This window comes from Panulirus ornatus, chromosome 9 (genome assembly GCF_036320965.1).
Source record: "Panulirus ornatus isolate Po-2019 chromosome 9, ASM3632096v1, whole genome shotgun sequence".
Lineage (NCBI taxonomy): Eukaryota > Metazoa > Arthropoda > Malacostraca > Decapoda > Palinuridae > Panulirus > Panulirus ornatus.
In genome coordinates this window covers 45,002,696-45,028,177 of record NC_092232.1, presented here as the reverse complement: position 1 = coordinate 45,028,177, position 25,482 = coordinate 45,002,696, and the positions used below count along the sequence as shown (strand labels likewise).

Below are 25,482 nucleotides of genomic sequence, written 5' to 3'. Positions count from 1 at the left end.
CTACCCTTTCTAATCAACCCACCTCCCACTCTTCTCATGCCACAAGCATCTTTTGCGCAATCCATCACTGATTCCCTAAATACATCCCATTCCTCCCCCACTCCCCTTACTTCCATTGTTCTCACCTTTTTCCATTCTGTACTCAGTTTCTCCTGGTACTTCCTCACACAAGTCTCCTTCCCAAGCTCACTTACTCTCACCACCCTCTTCACCCCAACATTCACTCTTCTTTTTTGAAAACCCCTACAAATGTTTCTCCTTAGCCTCCACAAGATGATGATCAGATATCCCTCCAGTTGCACCTCTCAGCACATTAACATCCAAAAGTCTCTCTTTCGCACGCCTGTCAATTAACACGTAATCCAATAACGCGTTCTGGCCATCTCTCCTTCTTACATACGTATACTTATGTATATCTCGCTTTTTAAACCAGGTATTCCCAATCATCAGTCCTTTTTCAGCACATAAATCTACAAGCTCTTCACCATTTCCATTTACAACACTGAACACCCCATGTATACCAATTACTCCGTCATATATATATATATATATATATATATATATATATATATATATATATATATATATATATATATATATATAATTTTTTTTTTTTTTTTGTCGCTGTCTCCCGCGTTTGCAAGGTAGCGCAAGGAAACAGTCGAAAGAAATGGCCCAACCCACCCCCATACACATGTATATACATACGTCCACACACGCAAATATACATACCTACACAGCTTTCCATGGTTTACCCCAGACGCTTCACATGCCTTGATTCAATCCACTGACAGCACGTCAACCCCGGTATACCACATCGCTCCAATTCACTCTATTCCTTGCCCTCCTTTCACCCTCCTGCATGTTCAGGCCCCGATCACACAAAATCTTTTTCACTCCATCTTTCCACCTCCAATTTGGTGTCCCTCTTCTCCTCGTTCCCTCCACCCCCGACACATATATCATCTTGGTCAATCTTTCCTCACTCATTCTCTCCATGTGCCCAAACCATTTCAAAACACCCTCTTCTGCTCTCTCAACCATGCTCTTTTTATTTCCACACATCTCTCTTACCCTTACGTTACTTACTCGATCAAACCACCTCACACCACACATTGTCCTCAAACATCTCATTTCCAGCACATCCATCCTCCTGCGCACAACTCTATCCATAGCCCACGCCTCGCAACCATACAACATTGTTGGAACCACTATTCCTTCAAACATACCAATTTTTGCTTTCCGAGATAATGTTCTCGACTTCCACACATTCTTCAAGGCTCCCAGAATTTTCGCCCCCTCCCCCACCCTATGATCCACTTCTGCTTCCATGGTTCCATCCGCTGCCAAATCCACTCCCAGATATCTAAAACACTTCACTTCCTCCAGTTTTTCTCTATTCACACTCATATATATATATATATATATATATATATATATTATTTTTTTTTTATTATACTTTGTCGCTGTCTCCCGCGTTTGCCAGGTAGCGCAAGGAAACAGACGAAAGAAATGGCCCAACCCCCCCCCCCATACACATGTATATACATACGTCCACACACGCAAATATACATACCTACACAGCTTTCCATGGTTTACCCCAGACGCTTCTCATGCCTTGATTCAATCCACTGACAGCACGTCAACCCCGGTATACCACGTCGCTCCAATTCACTCTATTCCTTGCCCTCCTTTCACCCTCCCGCATGTTCAGGCCCCGATCACACAAAATCTTTTTCTCTCCATCTTTCCACCTCCAATTTGGTCTCCCACTTCTCCTCGTTCCCTCCACCTGCGACACATATATCCTCTTGGTCAATCTTTCCTCACTCATTCTCTCCATGTGCCCAAACCATTTCAAAACACCCTCTTCTGCTCTCTCAACCACGCTCTTTTTATTTCCACACATCTCTCTTACCCTTACGTTACTTACTCGATCAAACCACCTCACACCACACATTGTCCTCAAACATCTCATTTCCAGCACATCCATCCTCCTGCGCACAACTCTATCCATAGCCCACGCCTCGCAACCATACAACATTGTTGGAACCACTATTCCTTCAAACATACCCATTTTTGCTTTCCGAGATAATGTTCTCGACTTCAACACATTCTTCAAAGCCCCCAGAATTTTCGCCCCCTCCCCCACCCTATGATCCACTTCCGTTTCATGGTTCCATCCGCTGCCAGATCCACTCCCAGATATCTAAAACACTTCACTTCCTCCAGTTTTTCTCCATTCAAACTCACCTCCCAATTGACTTGACCCTCAACCCTACTGTACCTAATAACCTTGCTCTTATTCCCATTTACTCTTAACTTTCTTCTTCCACACACTTTACCAAACTCAGTCACCAGCTTCTGCAGTTTCTCACATAAATCAGCCACCATCGCTGTATCATCAGCGAACAACAACTGACTCACTTCCCAAGCTCTCTCATCCCCAACAGACTTCATACTTGCCCCTCTTTCCAAAACTCTTGCATTTACCTCCCTAACAACCCCATCCATAAACAAATTAAACAACCATGAAGACATCACACACCCCTGCCGCAAACCTACATTCACTGAGAACCAATCACTTTCCTCTCTTCCTACACGTACACATGCCTTACATCCTCGATAAAAACTTTTCACTGCTTCTAACAACTTTCCTCCCACACCATATATTCTTAATACCTTCCACAGAGCATCTCTATCAACTCTATCATATGCCTTCTCCAGATCCATAAATGCTACATATAAATCCATTTGCTTTTCTAAGTATTTCTCACATACATTCTTCAAAGCAAACACCTGATCCACGCATCCTCTACCACTTCTGAAACCACATTGCTCTTCCCCAATCTGATGCTCTGTACATGCCTTCACCCTCTCAATCAATACCCTCCCATATAATTTACCAGGAATACTCAACAAACTTATACCTCTGTAATTTGAGCACTCACTCTTATCCCCTTTGCCTTTGTACAATGGCACCATGCACGCATTCCACCAATCCTCAGGCACCTCACCATGAGTCATACATACATTAAATAACCTTACCAACCAGTCAACAATACAGTCACCCTCTTTTTTAATAAATTCCACTGCAATGCCATCCAAACCTGCTGCCTTGCCGGCTTTCATCTTCCGCAAAGCTTTTACTACCTCTTCTCTGTTTACCAAATCATTTTCCCTAACCCTCTCACTTTGCACACCACCTCGACCAAAACACCCTATATCTGCCACTCTATCATCAAACACATTCAACAAACCTTCAAAATACTCACTCCATCTCCTTCTCACATCACCACTACTTGTTATCACCTCCCCATTTGCGCCCTTCACTGAAGTTCCCATTTGCTCCCTTGTCTTACGCACTTTATTTACCTCCTTCCAGAACATCTTTTTATTCTCCCTAAAATTTAATGATGCTCTCTCACCCCAACTCTCATTTGCCCTTTTTTCACCTCTTGCACCTTTCTCTTGACCTCCTGTCTCTTTCTTTTATACATCTCCCACTCAATTGCATTTTTTCCCTGCAAAAATCGTCCAAATGCCTCTCTCTTCTCTTTCACTAATACTCTTACTTCTTCATCCCACCACTCACTACCCTTTCTAATCAACCCACCTCCCACTCTTCTCATGCCACAAGCATCTTTTGCGCAATCCATCACTGATTCCCTAAATACATCCCATTCCTCCCCCACTCCCCTTACTTCCATTGTTCTCACCTTTTTCCATTCTGTACTCAGTCTCTCCTGGTACTTCCTCACACAGGTCTCCTTCCCAAGCTCACTTACTCTCACCACCCTCTTCACCCCAACATTCACTCTTCTTTTCTGAAAACCCATACAAATCTTCACCTTAGCCTCCACAAGATAATGATCTGACATCCCTCCAGTTGCACCTCTCAGCACATTAACATCCAAAAGTCTCTCTTTCGCACGCCTGTCAATTAACACGTAATCCAATAACTCTCTCTGGCCATCTCTCCTACTTACATAAGTATACTTTTTAAACCAGGTATTCCCAATCATCAGTCCTTTTTCAGCACATAAATCTACAAGCTCTTCACCATTTCCATTTACAACACTGAACACCCCATGTATACCAATTATTCCCTCAACTGCCACATTACTCACCTTTGCATTCAAATCACCCATCACTATAACCCGGTCTCGTGCATCAAAACCACTAACACACTCATTCAGCTGCTCCCAAAGCACTTGCCTCTCATGATCTTTCTTCTCATGCCCAGGTGCATATGCACCAATAATCACCCACCTATCTCCATCAACTTTCAGTTTTACCCCTATTAATCGAGAATTTACTTTCTTACATTCTATCACATACTCCCACAACTCCTGTTTCATATATATATATATATATGGGAGCGTTGAAGAATGTGTGAAAGGCGAGAACGTTATCTCCGAGCAAAAATGGGTATCAAACGCACACCCATGAGAGGTATCCTCTGACACTATGAGCATTTACAAAGACTTCAACCCTCTATTCATAGTCATGTGCTATATGAAGAAAGCCTTTTGGTACTTCAAACATTCATATGGCTTTTATCCTGTATGATGAGCAGTATGCTTCACTAGATAATGACCCCTGCTTTTTTTTTTCTTTTAATGTAAACATTCTTATGGTTTCTTTCCTATAGGAACAGTCATGTGCTGCAATAAATGATCCTTTCAAGAGGTCTTTTAGTAACATGAATGTTCTCTCCAGTATGAACAGTCATGTACTACACTAAAGTACTCATCTGGGAAAAGGTCCTTTGGCTATGTAAACATTCATATGGTGTCTCTCCTGTATGAACAGTAATGTGCAGCAATGAATCACTCTTCTGTGAAATGGTCTTTCGGTAACGTGAACATTAAGATGGCTTTTCTCCTGGCTGGAAGGTCATGTGTTGCACTAAAGTACTCTACCAAGAGAAAGGCTTTTGACTATTTGATCACTCATATGGCTTTTCTCCTGTGTGAACATTCATATCACATCTCTCCTGTATGAAAGTGGTGCACAAAACTACCTTTTGTGGAGACTGTCTTTTGGCAATATGAACATTCGTACATATTCTATGTTGAAGGCTCCAGTCATGGACAAAGGTCCACATCAAGGCTGGGCCTTAATTGAAACATAGAAAATTATGAAACGGAAAAATAAAAGACAAGGGAAAGTATTTACGAATTTTGGAGAAAGTGAAAAACCTGTCTTGAAAGTGCCAGGTCATAGTTGTTGGGAAAGGCATGAAAAGGTAGAGAGTTGCAAAGGTTCGAAATGTAAGGGAAAGAAGCAGGTATCAAAATGGCCCATCCTCAAGTTGCCGATAGCCATACAATAATCATGTGACACAGCAGCCTGCCAAGTATTGCGTGGTCTAGCTAGTATTGTGGGCACACAAGCAGCCAGCTCTCGGGAGCAAAACCAAAGTAATGTATATAGAAGAGGGAAAGTGAACCAACATTGTGGCGTAGGGCAAGAGGATCAAGTTTGGAAGTTAGCCTGGGATAGTTTATAAATCGGACTGCTTTCGCCTCAACTCTGTCAAGTAAGGAGGCAGAGTTAGAACCACCCCAAATGTGAGAGCAGGACTCCTTATAAGGACGAATCAATCCTTTGTATAAACAGAGCAACTGTTCAGAAGAGAAGTTACTGCATCTAGGCAGGACACCTACTTTCTCAGAGGCAGACTTAGCCATTCCTATAATGTGGGGCTTCCAGGAAAGAGTGGATGTTACAGTAATAGCAAGTATTTTCATTGAATCAAGAGGTGGAATTACATAACCATCAAAGGAGAGACAAAAGTTGTGAGTTTACGAGAGATAGGTAAAAAATGGGTCTTGGAGGCATTAAACTTAAGACTTTGTCTACCCCCACTGAGATATCCTGTCCAAGTCAGAGTTTATTAAGGAAGCTGTGTAAAGATGAGATGCAAATCGAGTGAGAGAAGGACGTTGATGAATGCAGTGTTGAGTTGTAAGAGTATGAGTGCATTGGATTAGTTGTGGAGAAAATTGTGGAAAAAAGGAGAAAAAGTGTAGGGGACAGTTGTGGGAGTATGTGATAGAATATAAGAAAGTATATTCTAGATTAATATGGTTAAAACTGAAAGTTGATGGAGAGAGATGGGTGATTATTGGTGCATATGCACCTGGGCATGAGAAGAAAGATCATGAGAGGCAAGTGTTTTGGAAGCAGCTGAATGAGTGTGTTAGTGGTTTTGATGCACAAGACCGGGTTATAGTGATGGGTGATTTGAATGCAAAGGTGAGTAATGTGGCAGTTGAGGGAATAATTGGTATACATGGGGTGTTCAGTGTTGTAAATGGAAATGGTGAAGAGCTTGTAGATTTATGTGCTGAAAAAGGACTGGTTATTGGGAATACCTGGTTTAAAAAGCGAGATATACATAAGCATACGTATGTAAGTAGGAGAGATGGCCAGAGAGCGTTATTGGAGTATGTGTTAATTGACAGGCGCGCGAAAGAGAGACTTTTGGATGTTAATGTGCTGAGAGGTGCAACTGGAGGGATGTCTGATCATTATCTTGTGGAGGCGAAGGTGAAGATTTGTATGGGTTTTCAGAAAAGAAGAAAGAATGTTGGGGTGAAGAGGGTGGTGAGTGAGCTTGGGAAGGAGACCTGTGTGAGGAAGTACCAGGAGAGACTGAATACAGAATGGAAAAAGGTTGAGAACAAAGGAGGTAAGGGGAGTGGGGGAGTAATGGGATATATTTAGGGAAGCAGTAATGGCTTGCGCAAAAGATGCTTGTGGCATGAGAAGCGAGGGAGGTGGGCAGATTAGAAAGGGTAGTGAGTGGTGGGATGAAGAAGTAAGATTCTTAGTGAAAGAGAAGAGAGAGGCATTTGGATGATTTTTGCAGGGAAAAAATGCAAATGACTGGGAGATGTGTAAAATAAAGAGACAGGAGGTCAAGAGAAAGGTGCAAGAGGTGAGAGAGTATCATTAAATTTTAAGGAGAGTAAAAAGATGTTTTGGAAGGAGGTAAATAAAGTGTGTAAGACAAGGGAGCAAATGGGAACTTCAGTGAAGGGGGCTAATGGGGAGGTGATAACAAGTAGTGGTGATGTGAGAAGGAGATGGAGTGAGTATTTTGAAGGTATCTTGAATGTGTTTGATGATAGAGTGGCAGATATAGGATGTTTTGGTCGAGGTGGTGTGCAAAGTGAGAGGGTTAGGGAAAATGATTTGGTAAACAGGGAAGAGGTAGTAAAAGCTTTCCCGAAGATGAAAGCCGGCAATGCAGCAGGTTTGGATGGTATTGCAGTGGAATTCATTAAAAGAGGGGGTGACTGTATTTTTGACTGGTTGGTAAGGTTATTTAATGTATGTATGATTCATGGTGAGGTGCCTGAGGATTGGCGGAATGCTTGCATAGTGCCATTGTACAAAGGCAAAGGGGATAAGAGTGAGTGCTCAAATTACAGAGGTATAAGTTTGTTGAGTATTCCTGGTAAATTATATGGGAGGGTATTGATGGAGAGGGTGAAGGCATGTACAGAGCATCAGATTGGGGAAGAGCAGTGTGGTTTCAGAAGTGGTAGAGGATGTGTGGATCAGGTTTTTGCTTTGAAGAATGTATGTGAGAAATACTTAGAAAAGCAAATGGATTTGTATGTAGCATTTATGGATCTGGAGAAGGCATATGATAGAGTGGATAGAGATGCTCTGTGGAAGGTACTAAGAATATATGGTGTGGGAGGCAAGTTGTTAGAAGCAGTGAAAAGTTTTTATCGAGGATGTAAGGCATGTGTACGTGTAGGAAGAGAGGAAAGTGATCGATTCTCAGTGAATGTAGGTTTGCAGCAGGGATGTGTGATGTTTCCATGGTTGTTTAATTTGTTTATGGATGGGGTTGTTAGTGAGGTGAATGCAAGAGTTTTGGAAAGAGGGGCAAGTATGCAGTCTGTTGTGGATGAGAGAGCTTGGGAAGTGAGTGAGTTGTTGTTCGCTGATGATACAGCGCTGGTGGATGATTCATGTGAGAAATTGCAGAAGCTGGTGACTGAGCTTGGTAAAGTGTGTGAAAGAAGAAAGTTAAGAGTAAATGTGAATAAGAGCAAGGTTATTAGGTACAGTAGGGTTGAAGGTCAAGTCAATTGGGAGGTAAGTTTAAATGGAGAAAAACTGGAGGAAGTAAAGTGTTTTAGATATCTGGGAGTGGATTTGGCAGCGGATGGAACCATGGAAGCAGAAGTGAATCATAGGGTGGGGGAGGTGCGAAAATCCTGGGAGCCTTGAAAAATGTTTGGAAGTCGAGAACATTATCTCGGAAAGCAAAAATGGGTATGTTTGAAGGAATAGTGGTTCCAACAATGTTGTATGGTTGCAAGGTGTGGGCTATGGATAGAGTTGTGCACAGGAGGGTGGATGTGCTGGAAATGAGATGTTTAAGGACAACATGTGGTGTGAGGCGGTTTGATCGAGTAAGTAATGTAAGGGTAAGAGAGATGTGTGGAAATATAAAGAGCGTGGTTGAGAGAGCAGAAGAGGGTGTTTTGAAATGGTTTGGGCACATTGAGAGAATGAGTGAAGAAAGATTGACCAAGAGGATATATGTGTCGGAGGTGGAGGGAACGAGGAGAAGTGGGAGACCAAATTGGAGGTGGAAAGATGGAGTGAAAAAGATTTTGAGCGATCAGGGCCTGAACATGCAGGAGGGTGAAAGGAGGGCAAGGAATAGAGTGAATTGGATCGATGTGGTATACCGGGGTTGACGTGCTGTCAGTGGATTGAATCAGGGCATGTGAAGCGTCTGGGGTAAACCATGGAAAGCTGTGTAGGTATGTATATTTGCGTGTGTGGACGTGTATATATATACATATGTATGGGGGTGGGTTGGGCCATTTCTTTCGTCTGTTTCCTTGCGCTACCTTGCAAACGCGGGAGACAGTGACAAAGCAAAAAAATAAAATATATATATATATATATATATATATATATATATATGGATTGAGTGATGAGAGAAAGGAAAGCAAAACTAGAGAGAAGGGGTGCAGAGCTGGAGTGTGGTACTGTAATGATATATGTTGGCTAGTGACAAACCAATTTGCAGATGATACTGTTCTGTTTGCTAAGAGTGAAGAGGAGATGCAGAATGTTATAGGTGTGTGTATTATGATGTGTGTGAATGTAGGCAATTGGGGATAAATGTGAATAAAGTAAAATAATGGTGTTTGAAAGGAAACAGATTTTGCAAAACCCTATAGAGTGAAAAAGTGAGAGAATTTAAGTATTTATTTAAGAGTTATCTTGGTTAACTCTGGTGAAAGGAAAGGAGAGAGAAGGAAGAGTGCAGAACAGGGTAGACGAGTTATTGAGTCCTTTAATAGAATAATGAAGGGTAGGGGTGTAAGTATGGATGCAATAGAAGGATTAAGGGACAGCAAAATCCTCCTGACCCTGACTTGTGCAGCCAAAACATGGACATGGAATGAGTCACAAAGGTCAAGAACCTAGGCTGTGGAAATAAGCTATCTGAGAGGGGCATATGTCATGACTGAAGATATGAAGAAGGAAATAAGTGGGTGTATGAGAAATTTGGTTATGGCAGGGAATGCAATGGGAATGAATTGTGTAATGGTAGAGTGGGTGAAACAAAATGCTTTGAAGTGGTTTGGGCACAGGAAAGAATGCAAGACAGGATGTTTACAAGAAGAGTGTATCATTGTACAACTAAAGGGATTGTGAGAGTAAGACCACCTGTGACATGGGGAAGTAGAGTGGAAGCATACTGGAGGGAGAGAGATAGTAGAATGCATGGAATGGTGTATGCAATGGAGGCATGTGAGGACTGCAACAATTGGTGATTCTTTTGTTGTGGCCACTCCCTTGATAGGAGTTCCCATAGGGAACAGGCTTCAGAGATATAGATAGATAAATAGAAAAACTAGAAATACAAATTTTAAACATAGATACATTATTATGTAGAATGACTATCACCATAGAGAAGGCTGTCTTTGTGGAATCCTGTAATTTTTCTTAGTTTTTCAGACTTATTTTTTTTGTAAAAATCATAGCAATAGCCAAATTCCGGTATTCTCTTTCAGGTTATTTATGATGGGCAGCTTCCAGTTCGTATATGTGAACGGTGTCATATGGGGGTGGCAGCCACTGTTGACCTCATTGACCGCATGGTGGAAGGTCAGCAACGTCTTCGGTCATTGCTACAGGTAACTGATTGCTTCAGGACTACTGCATTCCTCTTTCTCCTACCTTTTTTTACAAGACTGATTATATTTATATATATTTGTTTCTTTATCAGTAGAATGAAGGCAGTAGTGAAACTTCAGAGTTCTCCAAAATCATAGTACATGTAAACAAATCTTTTGAGAGACTGATTAATCATTAGCGATATTGATTATGAGATAGGTGGCTTGAGTCTAGAATAAGGCAGTTCAAGAAAAGTAGAGTACTCCATGGGCAGCACTTGATGAAGCATGTAATGTAGTGTTTCGTATGTTGAGAAAAATAATCATGTATAGGGCTGGTCATAATGAGTTATGATGCAAAGCAAATCAGGTGTCATTTGATGATGCTCACTGAGAATTCTAATACTAAATAGTATACTTGTATGGTTCTTTGTTTGAAAATTTTGGAGTAAGATCCCATACAGTGGTGCACTTCTTGAGGAAGAGCATATAAATATCTAACAATATGAATTAATTCCTTCTTATTTATGAATTTTTTAAATTCCTTTTTGTATAAACCAGAAGATAGTGTTTCAAGTAGTGTCAGATGATTACATCTTGCTGCAAATACACAATTCTACCCCCAGTTGGTTCATCTGATCACATTCTTATAAATGTATTGATTCTAATGGCACCTCCCCCTCCAGCAACCCCTTCTAAGTATAAATACTGACTGGAATAACTCATGCAACTTTTTTCTGAATTTCCTCAGGTAAATCACTGTCTCTTTTATGGTGTTGCTTCTGTCTGGGAGTGGAAGCATTTATCCCCTGTTCCTACAAGACTACTACCTCATCCAATTCATGGTTCAACTGTTTCTCTTCTGAGGCCATTCAGACAAAAGATCAGGCATATTGGGCTTGGAAAAACTCTCCTTCTTCTGACTCCCATTCAGCTTATATCACTGCCCATAATTGCTGAAAGCATGTCATCCGTGAAGTGAAGCATTTTTTTTATATAAAAGAAGTGCAATAACCTCTCTTCATCATCCATTGATAGGTCTTTCTGGTCTTTAGCCAAGGGCATCTCTAACAACTTTTGTCTACCTTTCCCTCACCATTCCGTTGTGATGGTACTATAGCTGTCTCTCCCATTGACAAAAGCAACTGTCTTTGGTTCCCTTTTCTCCTTTAATTCCACCTTGGATGATTCTAACATTCCTTCATCCCATGATACTTCTCTTACTAATCCTATACCCCTTCCTGTAATTTCCTTTCAGACTGTCCATAAAGTGCTTCTTTCTCTGGACACAAGGAAGGCTTATGGTCCTGATGGCATCCATTCCCATGTACTGAAAGAGTATGCCTCTTAACTTGCACCTGTGCTTGCTCGTTTATTCCGTTTCTGATTAGAAATCAAAACTTTTCCTTCTCCTTGGAAACATGCTTTAATACATTCCATCCCTAAGATGGGTGACCATTCTGACCCATCTAACTATCATCTTATCGCTTTGACATCTACCATTTCCAAAGTCTCTGAATTCTTCCTCAACTCCCATATCCTTAGACACCTCGAAAATCACAGTTTTCTTTCTGATCACCAGTATGGCTTCTGTAATGTGAGATCCACTGGTGATATTCTTTCCTATTTTACTAATATCTGGTCATCATCCCTTGACATATCTAAGGGTTTTTACAGGATGTGGCATCGGGTCTCCTCTCTGAGCTCCCCTCTTTTGGCTTCCCTCCTTCACTTTGCTCCTTCATATCTAGCTTCCTCTCTGGCTGATCTGTCTCTTTTGTTGTTGATGGATCAGCCTCCCCCCTTTTCTCCATCAACAGTGGTATCCCTCAAAGTTCTGTCCTGTTCCCTACAGTTTTTCTCCTTTTTTTCAATGATCTCCTCTCCTCCACAAATAATCCAATGCACTTATATGCTGACAACTCAATACTGCATTCATCCTCATCCTTCAGTTCTGCTCCCTCTTATGTCACTCGACCTGCATCTCATCTTGACTCAGCTTCCTTAATAAACTCAAACTTAGGCAGAGTATATGAGTGGGGTACACAAACTCTTGTTAAGTTTAATGCCTCCAAGACCTAGTTTCTACCCATCCCTCTATCAAAAACTCCTCATAACTCATTTGATGGTTCTGTAATTCCACCTCTTGACTCAGTGAACTTGCTTGTTATTACTGTAACATCCACTCTTTCTTGGAAACCCCACATTACAGGAATAGCTAAGTCTTCCCCTAAGAAACTGGGTGTCCTGTATAGATGTCAAAAAATTTTTCTCTTCTGAACAGTTGCTCTGTATATACAAAGGACTTATTTGTCCATGTATGGAGTACTGCTTTCACATTTGGGGCAGTTCTAGCTCTGCATCCTTACTTGACAGAGTTGAGTCGAAACAATCCAACATATAAACTGTCCCAGGCTAACTTCCAAACTTGACTCCCTTGCCTTATGCTGCAATGTTGGTTCACTTTCTCTTTTCTATAAGTATTACTTTGGTTTTTGCTCCCTTGAGTTGGCTGGTTGTGTGCCCCCACCAATAGCTAGACTATGCAATACTTGGCAAGCTACTGCATCATATGATTATTGTATGGCCAGTGGCAACTCAAGGGTGGGCCGTTTTGATACCTGCTTCTTTTCCCACACATCAAAGCATTGGAACTCTCTACCTTTTCAAGTCTTTCTTGGTAACTATGACCTGGTAAAGTTCAGAACACAAGTCTTTCAAAAATTTGTAAGTACTTTCCCTTGTCTTTTCTTTTTCCATTTCTTAATTCTCTGTGTATATCAATTAAGGCCCGGCCTTGATGTGGACTTTCGTCAGTGACTGGAGCCTTCAACTTGAAACAAAAATCTTAGTCATAAATCTACAGAAGGTATTGATAAGTCTATCACTCCCTATAGCATTTAAACTGAAGGTAATGATGAGTCTTCTCTTCCCATAGCCCCCAAATTCTTAATTTTGATAGTATAACAAATGGGCAACTGTATTGGTGGGTTATCTGTACTCTGATGTCTTGTAAGGGGTTGATATAGACACTGTTATAAATGGAAGTGTATTTAATTGTTTGGGTTGAGGAAGAGGAATGTGGAGAGTAAACGTTAGCTAAAAGGATAGTAAATGTTGATAAAGTGTATGTGTGAAAAAGGTAGTGTTTCACGTAGGGGGTATGATTTCCAGGGGAATATGAAACATTAAGGAGGCCTGCTTTAGGATCAGATGATGTGATAGAGTTATGACAAATAAGTAGAACAAGTTTTATATTAAAATTAGGTTGCATCACTTGTTATAGACTCTACTTTTTAGTTGAGAATAGAATGGTGGAAGTCTCTTCTTAGAAGATAGATGAATTAGTTGTGAGGTTTTTCTTAGTCCATAATGTTTTTATTATTGGGAGGGACATTTCTCACTTAAAGATTAAACCCTCTGAGCAACTGAGACACCCCCTAATAATGCATATTCCTGAGGGTTAACCTCCTGTGACCATCATAATTCATATGAAGCTGGCAGATGCTCCTTCATGTTGCATAATGACCATACAGTAACCCATTCAGGGTTGTAACATCAAGATACACATGTGAGGTGACACAAAACAGCTGTCCAATCCCATCATTTACTTGCTTACTGTGGCACAGTGCACTTTAGTTTCATATGAATTAATTTGATTTGTGGTGTTCAAGACATGAATTTTAAGTATTTTGTTGTTTTTTGAGGAGTAGTGTTCTGAGAGACACTGTGAGTATCAGCCTCACAGTATCCTTAGACTTTCTTTTGTTATATTCAGATTTACACATCCATTTTATGAGCTTTATGTTTTCTTGCATTTTTTTCTCTTATGTTGTGATAAGTTGTTATCTGTTGTGACAAATGGGTAGATGTTAGCAAGGAAAATTCAAAGTAAGAGCTAGAAATTTATTTTTCTCAGCTAGTTTTGTTTAAAATGATAATGATACATCATGAAAGGTATTCAAATCTGTTAGATCGGGGAACTGGTCATTAACTGCCACTGGCCTATCATAGAGAGCCATTTCTACTGCCATCCTGGCCATGATGAAGCTTCCTGCTTTGGTGATCTTTCTTTAAACAGCATTGTGGGCTGCTTCCAATGCTTTCCTCATCTTGTCTAATCTCTGGCATAGTCTTTGCATTCCTCCTCTTCCACAGTTACTACCAAAGCATTGGTGATGCACTTTTGTCTGATGTCAGCTCTTTTCATTTAGCCTTACCTGTTGGCCACACTCTCTTGTGCTGTGATAATTCTTTTCATAACCCACTGCGTGGGATCTCATACACTATACTGTTTTTGTTGTTTTTTGACTTTTTTAGTCCTCATAATGTGTCCCATATCTGTTCCTGATGTCATTGATATGTCCGTGGATGATATTTAAAACCTTGTTGCTGTGTTGTGCATGCTGAATTGGGCACTATGAAGTTTCTCTTTTTCTCATTGACACTCCTATTGTCATAGCTAGATCAGCCCATAAACCCCAGTGCCTTACCAGCTTCTAACATTCTCATCAGTAGGAAAGGAAAAGACAGGCCCTGAGGCCTGTGGTTCCATGCCTCAGCTAGTGTACTTAGGCTAGGCTCAAAACTTTTTTTCACTCTGTCCTTCCATCTCCAATTCAGTCTTCCCCCTCTGTTTTGACCCTGCTATTCTGATACTTATACCTTGTTTGTTAACCTCTCTTCACTCATTCTCTTCATATGTCCTAACCCATTCAGCACACCCACATCAGCTCTCTCAACCGTACTCTTCTTATTACTACAGCTCTTCTTACCTTATCGTTTCTTACTTGATTAACCCTCCTCACCAGATATTGGTCTCATATATTTCATTTCCATCTCATTCATCCTCTTCTGTACATTCTCATCTAGATCCCATGTCTCACATCTATGCAATACTGTTAAGATCATTATACCTTCAGACATGCCTATCTTTGCCCATTCCAGATAGTGGCCTCTCTCTCCACTTATTTCTCATTGCTCCCAGGAACTTCATCTGATCCATCCTATGACTCACTTCAGCTCCCATGGTGTCATTTGTTGCCATGTCCACTCCCAGGTATCTAGAACACTACACTTCTTCCAAGTTTTCTCCGTTCATATGCACAACCCAACTAACCTGTCTCTCTCCGATGCTAAACCTAATAACTTTGCTTTTATTCACGTTTACCCTCAACTTTTTCCTTCCGCACACTCTCCTGAACTCAAACCAGTTTCCACAGTTTCTCACTTGAATTTGCCACCAACACCATGTCACCGACAAACACTAACTGACTCACCTCCAAAGCACCACCCACCCCTGTCAGACTGCACATCTACCCGTCTTATCCAAAACCTTATATTCACTTTCCTCCCACATCATCCATAAGCACTGAACAGTCATAATGACATCACACCACATTGCCACAGACACACTTTCACCTGGAACCACTCACCCTCCTCTTTATCTACTTAAACTCATTATAGAAACCCCTCACAGCTTTTAATAACTTAGAAGAAAAAGTAGTAAAAGAAGGAAAAGACCATAGAGCGATTATCATTAATGCCCTGAAATACAAAAGACAATCCTTAGTTGCATTTAATAAAGGTAATAGAATGCTAGGTTTAGTACAAAAAATACAATGTTCACTCCTTACAACACCTTGGTCAGACTTTGTTAAGAATACAGTTTTCAGTAGTGTTCACCAAACTTGATCAAAGATAAAGAAGAAATAAACAAGTTTAGGGATATTCAGCTGGAAACTATTGTGAGGTCTATCTGCACAAGGTGCTAGCATTTGTTGCAAGAATGTATCTTCAAGGGTTAATCAGTCTAACATTTTCAAAAGGGGATGGTCCACAGTTTAGCCCAAATCATCATTAGGAGTAAACTTTTTATTTTTTCCCTTAATTTTCCCTTTAATCGTTTCTCCTTGATGTGGATATATCACAGATGCTCATAGTGCTCTGCATTTAGATGAAAATTGTAATTTTTGAAGGAGGAAAAGCCATTCCTAATATATGCAGAGCATTATGAGTATCCATTTCTTTTCCTTTCCCTTCCTTTTTCTCTGTCTGTTTGAAAAGCCAATTCATGACTCCAGACAGCAAGGAAAAGAAAGGGCCTGGGGTACAGATATTGGTGGTTAGTAAGCAGTGTGAGTGTCTAGCTGTTTTACACCATGACATCTTTACACCTTGATATAATAGGCCTGGACAGATTACTGTATAATTGTTTTTTTGCAATAAATGAGCATCTGCCTGTCTAATATAACTATGATTATTGAGGGAGAAGAATCCTCATGGGTGCATCATGGGGTAACAAAATGTTGTAACTCCACCAATCAAGTACTCTCGTGGATGATTAAAAGGCTTTGCCTGTTGAATGCAAACGGGCTTTCATCCTACTACTTTAAAATGTTTTGGGATTTTACGAGTATTATAGTGTGAAAGTTGAAGGGGAAAGACCTAAAGGTAATATTCAGTGTTCTGTTGTAATATGAATTTTGAAGATGGGAAAATGGAACTTTTAGCTGATTTTTTAGTAAGAAAAAGAAAATAAGAATAAATGAAATTGATATTGCAAAATAGAGTCAGTTAGACAATTAATAATTGATTTGTCTAATCAGCTGTTCTAACTTGAAATGTACTTAAAAAGTTCACAGAATTTAGTTTGATAGAATCAAAGCAGCTGATGCAGGGAAGAATCATTCCAAGAATGATTTTGATAGAGGAAAATTATTGTGATGATCATATAAAACTTACTGATATTCTTCTCCCTCATTACAGGCAAAGAAAGCACCAGATACTTTACAAGCAGTACTTATCAATATACAGGGAGAATCTCCTGATATACCTATGGATGACTTAGCTAGAGGTAAGTTACAAGATTAAAAGTGTTGAGGAGTACTGAAAGGAATATCATATATTACATCACTTTTTCATATATGTATCACTTTATTGTGCAATATTTTGAAGATTCATCCTGCCCATTGATGATAGCTATTTTGTATTTTTTCATTCTTTGTTGGTTCTTGCACACTGATTGTAGTATCATTTTGGGTATTTGATAGAGAAGTCAACTGAAGTGTAGCATGAATTTAGGACATGGCAGGGGTTGGTAAGTGATGTTGAGTACTGTAATAAGTAGGAAACCAGACTACTGGATTGCAGTTTGTGTTTAGTCAAAACATTAACTAATGGTGAAACGATATATAAGCTGTATAATGACTTTTACATTTATCCCTTGGTACGGTGCCCTATACCTTTGCCAATTGTTTTGTTATCATTGATAAACAAAATGATTGTAATACAATTACTTGACCAAGCATATATTTTTGTATATACAGTATGCTGTGCACACATGCTTGCACACATATCACAGGAGGTGGACTTGAGAATATGATTTAATTTGAAAGTGGATGTTGGAATTAATGAAAAATAAAATTTACACTAGGTATAAAGGACTGATCTTTAGCATCTTAGCAACATGGATAGTGAGACATCTAAACAGGAAGGAACTAGGCCAAAAGATATTGAAATTCTATATGGATAATCTTGAGGAGTTGTAGCACATAATAGTAGTTTACACTAAGTGTATATGAGGTGGGTCTGCTTGTCTTGAATACATTGGTAAATGATTTATGAAGAAAACATTACTGAGTGTGTAGAATTTGGCAGTGCACATGGTATAAAGTCAGCTTTTGAATAACTGCTGGGTGCAGATAATCATATGTGTAGTATGGTGGCAGGGTCTACTCATAAGAGATAAATTAACAAGATATTGAAGGATCTGAATATGAGACACGATGAATAAGGATGGAGTGAGAGATGTGCAGGCATGGGATGATGGAGGTATCTTAGAGTCACAGAGAACGTTAAAAATAATTCAAAGGATACAGCAAAACATTCTGATTGATGAGGAAATTTTTATCAAATGATCAGAGACATCAAGGATCTCAAAAGGAAAATGTGAGATATTTTTGGAAAGAGTCATAAGAGAAGGAATGAAGTGAGAAACAATGTAAGGACCTAGACATGTGGCTACCAAGGGGAAGCACTGTTATTAGAAGATATGGTAGCTGGAAGGAAACGAGACACAAGAAACTACTGGAGCCAAGAAATTTTGTAGGAAAAGGAAATGAAGACTTTTTAAGTGTACTGTATTTTCAGGATAAAGTACAGGATACAATATTCAGCATACTTTTGTTAAAAAAAAAGGTTCACGCTGTATATCTTGTGGAGGCAAAGGTGAAGATATGTAGAGGTTTCAGAAAAGAAGAGAGAATGTTGGTGTGAAGAGAGAGGTGAGAGTAAGTGAGCTTGGGAAAGAGATGTGCATGAGGAAGTACCAGGAGAGACTGAATACAGAATGGAAAAAGGTGAGAACAAATGATGTAAGGGGAGTGAGGGAGGATTGGGATGTATTTAGGGAAGCATTGATGGCTTGCACAAAAGATGCTTGTGGCATGAGAAGCGTGGGGGATGGGCAGATTAGAAAGGGTAGTGAATGGTGGGATGAAGAAGTAAGATTATTAGTAAATGAGAAGAGAGAGGCATTTGGACAATTTTTGCAGGGAAATAGTGCAAATGACTAGGATATGTATAAAAGAAAGAGGCAAGAGGTCAAGAGAAAGGTGCAAGAGGTGAAGAAGAGGGCATTTGAGAGTTGGGGTGAGAGAGTATCATTAAATTTTAGGGAGAATAAAAATATTTTCGAAAGAGGTAAATAAAGTGCGTAAGACAAGGGAACAAATGAGGCAAAGGGGATAAAAGTGAGTGCTCAAATTACAGAGGTATAAGTTTGCTGAATATTCCTGGGAAATTATATGGGAGGGTGTTGATTGAGAGGGTGAAGGCATGTACAGAGCATCAGACTGGGGAAGAGCAGTGTGGTTTCAAAAGTGGTAGAGGATGTGTGGATCAGGTGTTTGCTTTGAAGAATGTATGTGAAAATACTTAAAAAAGCAAATGGATTTGTATGTAGCATTTATGGATCTGGAGAAGGCATATGATAGAGCTGATAGAGATGCTCTGTGGAAGGTATTAAGAATATATGGCATGGGAGGCAAGTTGTTAGAAGCAGTGAAAAGATTTTATTGAGGATGTAAGGCATGTGTACATGTAGGAAGAGAGGAAAGTGGTTGGTTCTCAGTGAATGTTGGTTTGCAGCAGGGTTGCATGATGTCTCCATGGTTGTTTGATTTGTTTATGGATGGGGTTGTTAGTGAGGTGAATGCAAGAGTTTTGGAAAGAGGGGCAAGTATGCAGTCTGTTGTGGATGACAAACCTTCAAAATACTCACCCCATCTCCTTCTCACATCACCACTACTTGTTATCACCTCCCCATTAGCCCCCTTCACTGATGTTCCCATTTGTTCCCTTGTCTTATGCACTTTATTTACCTCCTTCCAAAACATCTTTTTATTCTCCCTAAAATTTAATGATACTCTCTTACTCCAACTCTCATTTGCCCTCTTTTTCACCTCTTGCACCTTTCTCTTGACCACCTGCCTCTTTCTTTTATACATCTCCTAGTCATTTGCATTATTTCCCTGCAAAAATCATCCAAATGCCTCTCTCTTCTCTCTCACTAATAATCTTACTTCTTCATCCCACCACTCACTACCCTTTCTAATCTGCCCACCTCCCACGCTTCTCATGCCACAAGCATCTTTTGTGTAAGCCATCACTGCTTCCCTAAATACATCCCATTCCTCCCCCACTCCCCTTACCTCCTTTGTTCTCACCTTTTTCCATTCTGTATTCAGTCTCTCCTGTTACTTCCTCACACAAGTCTCCTTCCCAAGCTCACTCACTCTCACCACTCTCTTCACCCCAACATTCTCTCTTCTTTTCTGAAACCCTCTACATATCTTCACCTTCGCCTCCACAAGATAATGATCGGACATCCCTCCAGTTGCACCTTTCAGCACATTAACATTCAAAAGTCTCTCTTTCACATGCCTATCAATTAACACATAATCCAATAACGCTCTCTTGCCATCTCTCCTACTTGCCTACGTATACTTATGTATATCTCTCTCTTTTTAACCCAGGTGTTTCCAATCACCAGTCCTTTTTCAGCACATAAATCTGCAAGCTCTAAACCATTTCCATTTACAACACTGAACACCCCATGTACACCAATTATTCCCTTAAATGCCACATTACTCACCTTTGCATTCAAATCTCCCATCACTATAACCCAGTCTCATGCATCAAAACCACTAACACACTCACTCAGCTGCTCCCAAAACACTTACCTCTCATGATCTTTCTTCTCATGCCCAGGCGCATATGCACCAATAATCACCCATCACTCTCCATCCACTTTCAGTGTTACCCATATCAATCTAGAGTTTACTTTCTTACACTCTATCACATACTCTCACCACTCCTGTTTCAGGAGTAGTGCTACTCCTTCCCTTGCTCTTGTCCTCTCACTGACCCCTGACTTTACTCCCAAGACATTCCCAAACCACTCTTCCCCTTTACCCTTGAGCTTCGTTTCACTCAGAGCCAAAACATCCAGGTTCCTTTCCTCAAACATGCTACCTATCTCTCCTTTTTTCTCATCTTGTTTACTTCCACACACATTTAGACACCCCAATCTGAGCCTTCGAGGAGGATGAGCACTCCCCGTGTGACTCCTTCTGTTTCCCCTTTTAGAAAGTTGAAATACAAGGAGGGGAGGGTTTCTAGCCCCCCGCTTCCGTCCCCTTTAGTCGCCTTTTACGACACTTGAGGAATGTGTGGGAAGTATTCTTTCTTCCCTATCCCTAGGGTTTAATATAAAATTATTTCTTTTCCAGTTTAAGGGATTTATCAATGAAAGATCTAGGATATCTTAACTTGGATCCAATAGAATATGTCTTCTCAAATTCACCATCAGTGAATTCTGGACTGCATATTCATAATGCCCTAAGGAACATCGACTGGGATGATGATAACTTAAATCTGTTATGTTGAGATGAGTAATATTACCATTTTTAGATTACATGATCCATAGAGAGAGAAACATGTTTAAGTTTAGCATATATAGAAAGCCCATCAATGTTTGTTCATTTTTATTTATTATTATACTTTTTCGCGGTCTCCCGCATTAGCAAGGGAGCGCAAGAAAACGGACGAAAGAATAGCACAACCCACCCACATACACATGTATATACATACACATCCACACAAGCACATATACATACCTGTACATTTCAACGTATACATATATATATATATATATATATATATATATATATATATATATATATATATATATATATATATATATACATACACAGACTGCTACTCCTTCCCTTGCTCTTGTCCTCTCACTAACCCCTGACTTTACTCCCAAGACATTCCCAAACCACTCTTCCCCTTTACCCTTGAGCTTCGTTTCACTCAGAGCCAAAACATCCAGATTCCTTTCCTCAAACATACTACCTATCTCTCCTTTTTTCACATCTTGGTTACATCCACACACATTTAGACACCCCAGTCTGAGCCTTCGAGGAGGATGAGCACTCCCCGCGTGACTCCTTCTTCTGTTTCCCATTTTAGAAAGTTAAAGAAATACAAGGAGGGGAGGATTTCTGGCCCCCCGCCCCCGTCCCCTCTAGTCGCCTTCTACGACAAGCGAGGAATGCGTGGGAAGTATTCTTTCACCCCTATCCCCAGGGATAATATATATATATATATATATATATATATATATATATATATATATATATATATATATATAAACCATTTCCATTTACAAAAAAAAAAAAATATATATATATATATATATATATATATATATATATATATATATATATATATATATATATATATACATATATATATACATATACATACACACGCACATATACACACACACACACATATACATATATATATATGTATATACATATTTTTTTTTTTTTTTTTTTTTTTATATACTTTGTCGCTGTCTCCCGCGTTTGCGAGGTAGCGCAAGGAAACAGACGAAAGAAATGGCCCAACCCCCCCCATACACATGTACATACACACGTCCACACACGCAAATATACATACCTACACAGCTTTCCATGGTTTACCCCGGACGCTTCACATGCCTTGATTCAATCCACCGACAGCACGTCAACCCCTGTATACCACATCGCTCCAATTCACTCTATTCCTTGCCCTCCTTTCACCCTCCTGCATGTTCAGGCCCCGATCACACAAAATCCTTTTCACTCCATCTTTCCACCTCCAATTTGGTCTCCCTCTTCTCCTCGTTCCCTCCACCTCCGACACATATATCCTCTTGGTCAATCTTTCCTCACTCATTCTCTCCATGTGCCCAAACCATTTCAAAACACCCTCTTCTGCTCTCTCAACCACGCTCTTTTTATTTCCACACATCTCTCTTACCCTTACGTTACTTACTCGATCAAACCACCTCACACCACACATTGTCCTCAAACATCTCATTTCCAGCACATCCATCCTCCTGCGCACAACTCTATCCATAGCCCACGCCTCGCAACCATACAACATTGTTGGAACTACTATTCCTTCAAACATACCCATTTTTGCTTTCCGGGATAATGTTCTCGACTTCCACACATTTTTCAAGGCTCCCAAAATTTTCGCCCCCTCCCCCACCCTATGATCCACTTCCGCTTCCATGGTTCCATCCGCTGACAGATCCACTCCCAGATATCTAAAACACTTCACTTCCTCCAGTTTTTCTCCATTCAAACTCACCTCCCAATTGACTTGACCCTCAACCCTACTGTACCTAATAACCTTGCTCTTATTCACATTTACTCTTAACTTTCTTCTTCCACACACTTTACCAAACTCCGTCACCAGCTTCTGCAGTTTCTCACATGAATCCGCCACCAGCGCTGTATCATCAGCGAACAACAACTGACTCACTTCCCAAGCTCTCTTATCCCCAACAGACTTCATACTTGCCCCTCTTTCCAAGACTCTTGCATTTACCTCCCTAACAACCCCATCCATAAACAAATTAAACAACCATGGAGACATCACACACCCCTGCCGCAAACCTACATTCACTGAGAACCAATCACTTTCCTCTCTTCCTACACGTACACATGCCTTACATCCTCGATAAAAACTTTTCACTGCTTCTAACAACTTGCCTCCCACACCATATATTCTTAATACCTTCCACAGAGCATCTCTATCAACTCTATCATATGCCTTCTCCAGATCCATAAATGCTACATACAAATCCATTTGCTTTTCTAAGTATTTCTCGCATACATTCTTCAAAGCAAACACCTGATCCACACATCCTCTACCACTTCTGAAACCACACTGCTCTTCCCCAATCTGATGCTCTGTACATGCCTTCACCCTCTCAATCAATACTCTCCCATATAGTTTACCAGGAATACTCAACAAACTTATACCTCTGTAATTTGAGCACTCACTCTTATCCCCTTTGCCTTTGTACAATGGCACTATGCACGCATTCCGCCAATCCTCAGGCACCTCACCATGAGTCATACATACATTAAATAACCTTACCAACCAGTCAACAATACAGTCACCCCCTTTTTTAATAAATTCCACTGCAATACCATCCAAACCTGCTGCCTTGCCGGCTTTCATCTTCCGCAAAGCTTTCACTACCTCCTCTCTGTTTACCAAATCATTTTCCCTAACCCTCTCACTTTGCACACCACCTCGACCAAAACACCCTATATCTGCCACTCTATCATCAAACACATTCAACAAACCTTCAAAATACTCACTCCATCTCCTTCTCACATCACCACTACTTGTTATCACCTCCCCATTTGCGCCCTTCACTGAAGTTCCCATTTGCTCCCTTGTCTTACGCACTTTATTTACCTCCTTCCAGAACATCTTTTTATTCTCCCTAAAATTTAATGATACTCTCTCACCCCAACTCTCATTTGCCCTTTTTTTCACCTCTTGCACCTTTCTCTTGACCTCCTGTCTCTTTCTTTTATACTTCTCCCACTCAATTGCATTTTTTCCCTGCAAAAATCGTCCAAATGCCTCTCTCTTCTCTTTCACTAATACTCTTACTTCTTCATCCCACCACTCACTACCCTTTCTAAACAGCCCACCTCCCACTCTTCTCATGCCACAAGCATCTTTTGCGCAATCCATCACTGATTCCCTAAATACATCCCATTCCTCCCCCACTCCCCTTACATATATACATGTATAAAAGAAAGAGACAGGAGGTCAAGAGAAAGGTGCAAGAGGTGAAAAAAAGGGCAAATGAGAGTTGGGGTGAGAGAGTATCATTAAATTTTAGGGAGAATAAAAAGATGTTCTGGAAGGAGGTAAATAAAGTGCGTAAGACAAGGGAGCAAATGGGAACTTCAGTGAAGGGCGCAAATGGGGAGGTGATAACAAGTAGTGGTGATGTGAGAAGGAGATGGAGTGAGTATTTTGAAGGTTTGTTGAATGTGTTTGATGATAGAGTGGCAGATATAGGGTGTTTTGGTCGAGGTGGTGTGCAAAGTGAGAGGGTTAGGGAAAATGATTTGGTAAACAGAGAAGAGGTAGTGAAAGGTTTGCGGAAGATGAAAGCCGGCAAGGCAGCAGGTTTGGATGGTATTGCAGTGGAATTTATTAAAAAAGGGGGTGACTGTATTGTTGACTGGTTGGTAAGGTTATTTAATATATGTATGACTCATGGTGAGGTGCCTGAGGATTGGCGGAATGCGTGCATAGTGCCATTGTACAAAGGCAAAGGGGATAAGAGTGAGTGCTCAAATTACAGAGGTATAAGTTTGTTGAGTATTCCTGGTAAATTATATGGGAGGGTATTGATTGAGAGGGTGAAGGCATGTACAGAGCATCAGATTGGGGAAGAGCAGTGTGGTTTCAGAAGTGGTAGAGGATGTGTGGATCAGGTGTTTGCTTTGAAGAATGTATGTGAGAAATACTTAGAAAAGCAAATGGATTTGTATGTAGCATTTATGGATCTGGAGAAGGCATATGATAGAGTTGATAGAGATGCTCTGTGGAAGGTATTAAGAATATATGGTGTGGGAGGAAAGTTGTTAGAAGCAGTGAAAAGTTTTTATCGAGGATGTAAGGCATGTGTACGTGTAGGAAGAGAGGAAAGTGATTGGTTCTCAGTGAATGTAGGTTTGCGGCAGGGGTGTGTGATGTCTCCATGGTTGTTTAATTTGTTTATGGATGGGGTTGTTAGGGAGGTAAATGCAAGAGTTTTGGAAAGAGGGGCAAGTATGAAGTCTGTTGGGGATGAGAGAGCTTGGGAAGTGAGTCAGTTGTTGTTCGCTGATGATACAGTGCTGGTGGCTGATTCATGTGAGAAACTGCAGAAGCT

The 25,482-nt window shown here is 40.4% G+C and overlaps 1 protein-coding gene across 1 annotated transcript in view; it reads left to right on the top strand.

Annotated features, from left to right (window-relative positions):
- The window catches only part of LOC139750064 (uncharacterized), a 278,496-nt gene that overhangs the window by 18,131 nt on the left and 234,883 nt on the right, over window positions 1-25,482 (top strand). The window contains exons 2-3 of the mRNA XM_071664399.1: window positions 10,068-10,190; window positions 16,938-17,025. Coding sequence (XP_071520500.1) covers window positions 10,068-10,190; window positions 16,938-17,025 — 211 coding nt within the window. The remainder of the gene's footprint in view (window positions 1-10,067; window positions 10,191-16,937; window positions 17,026-25,482) is intronic.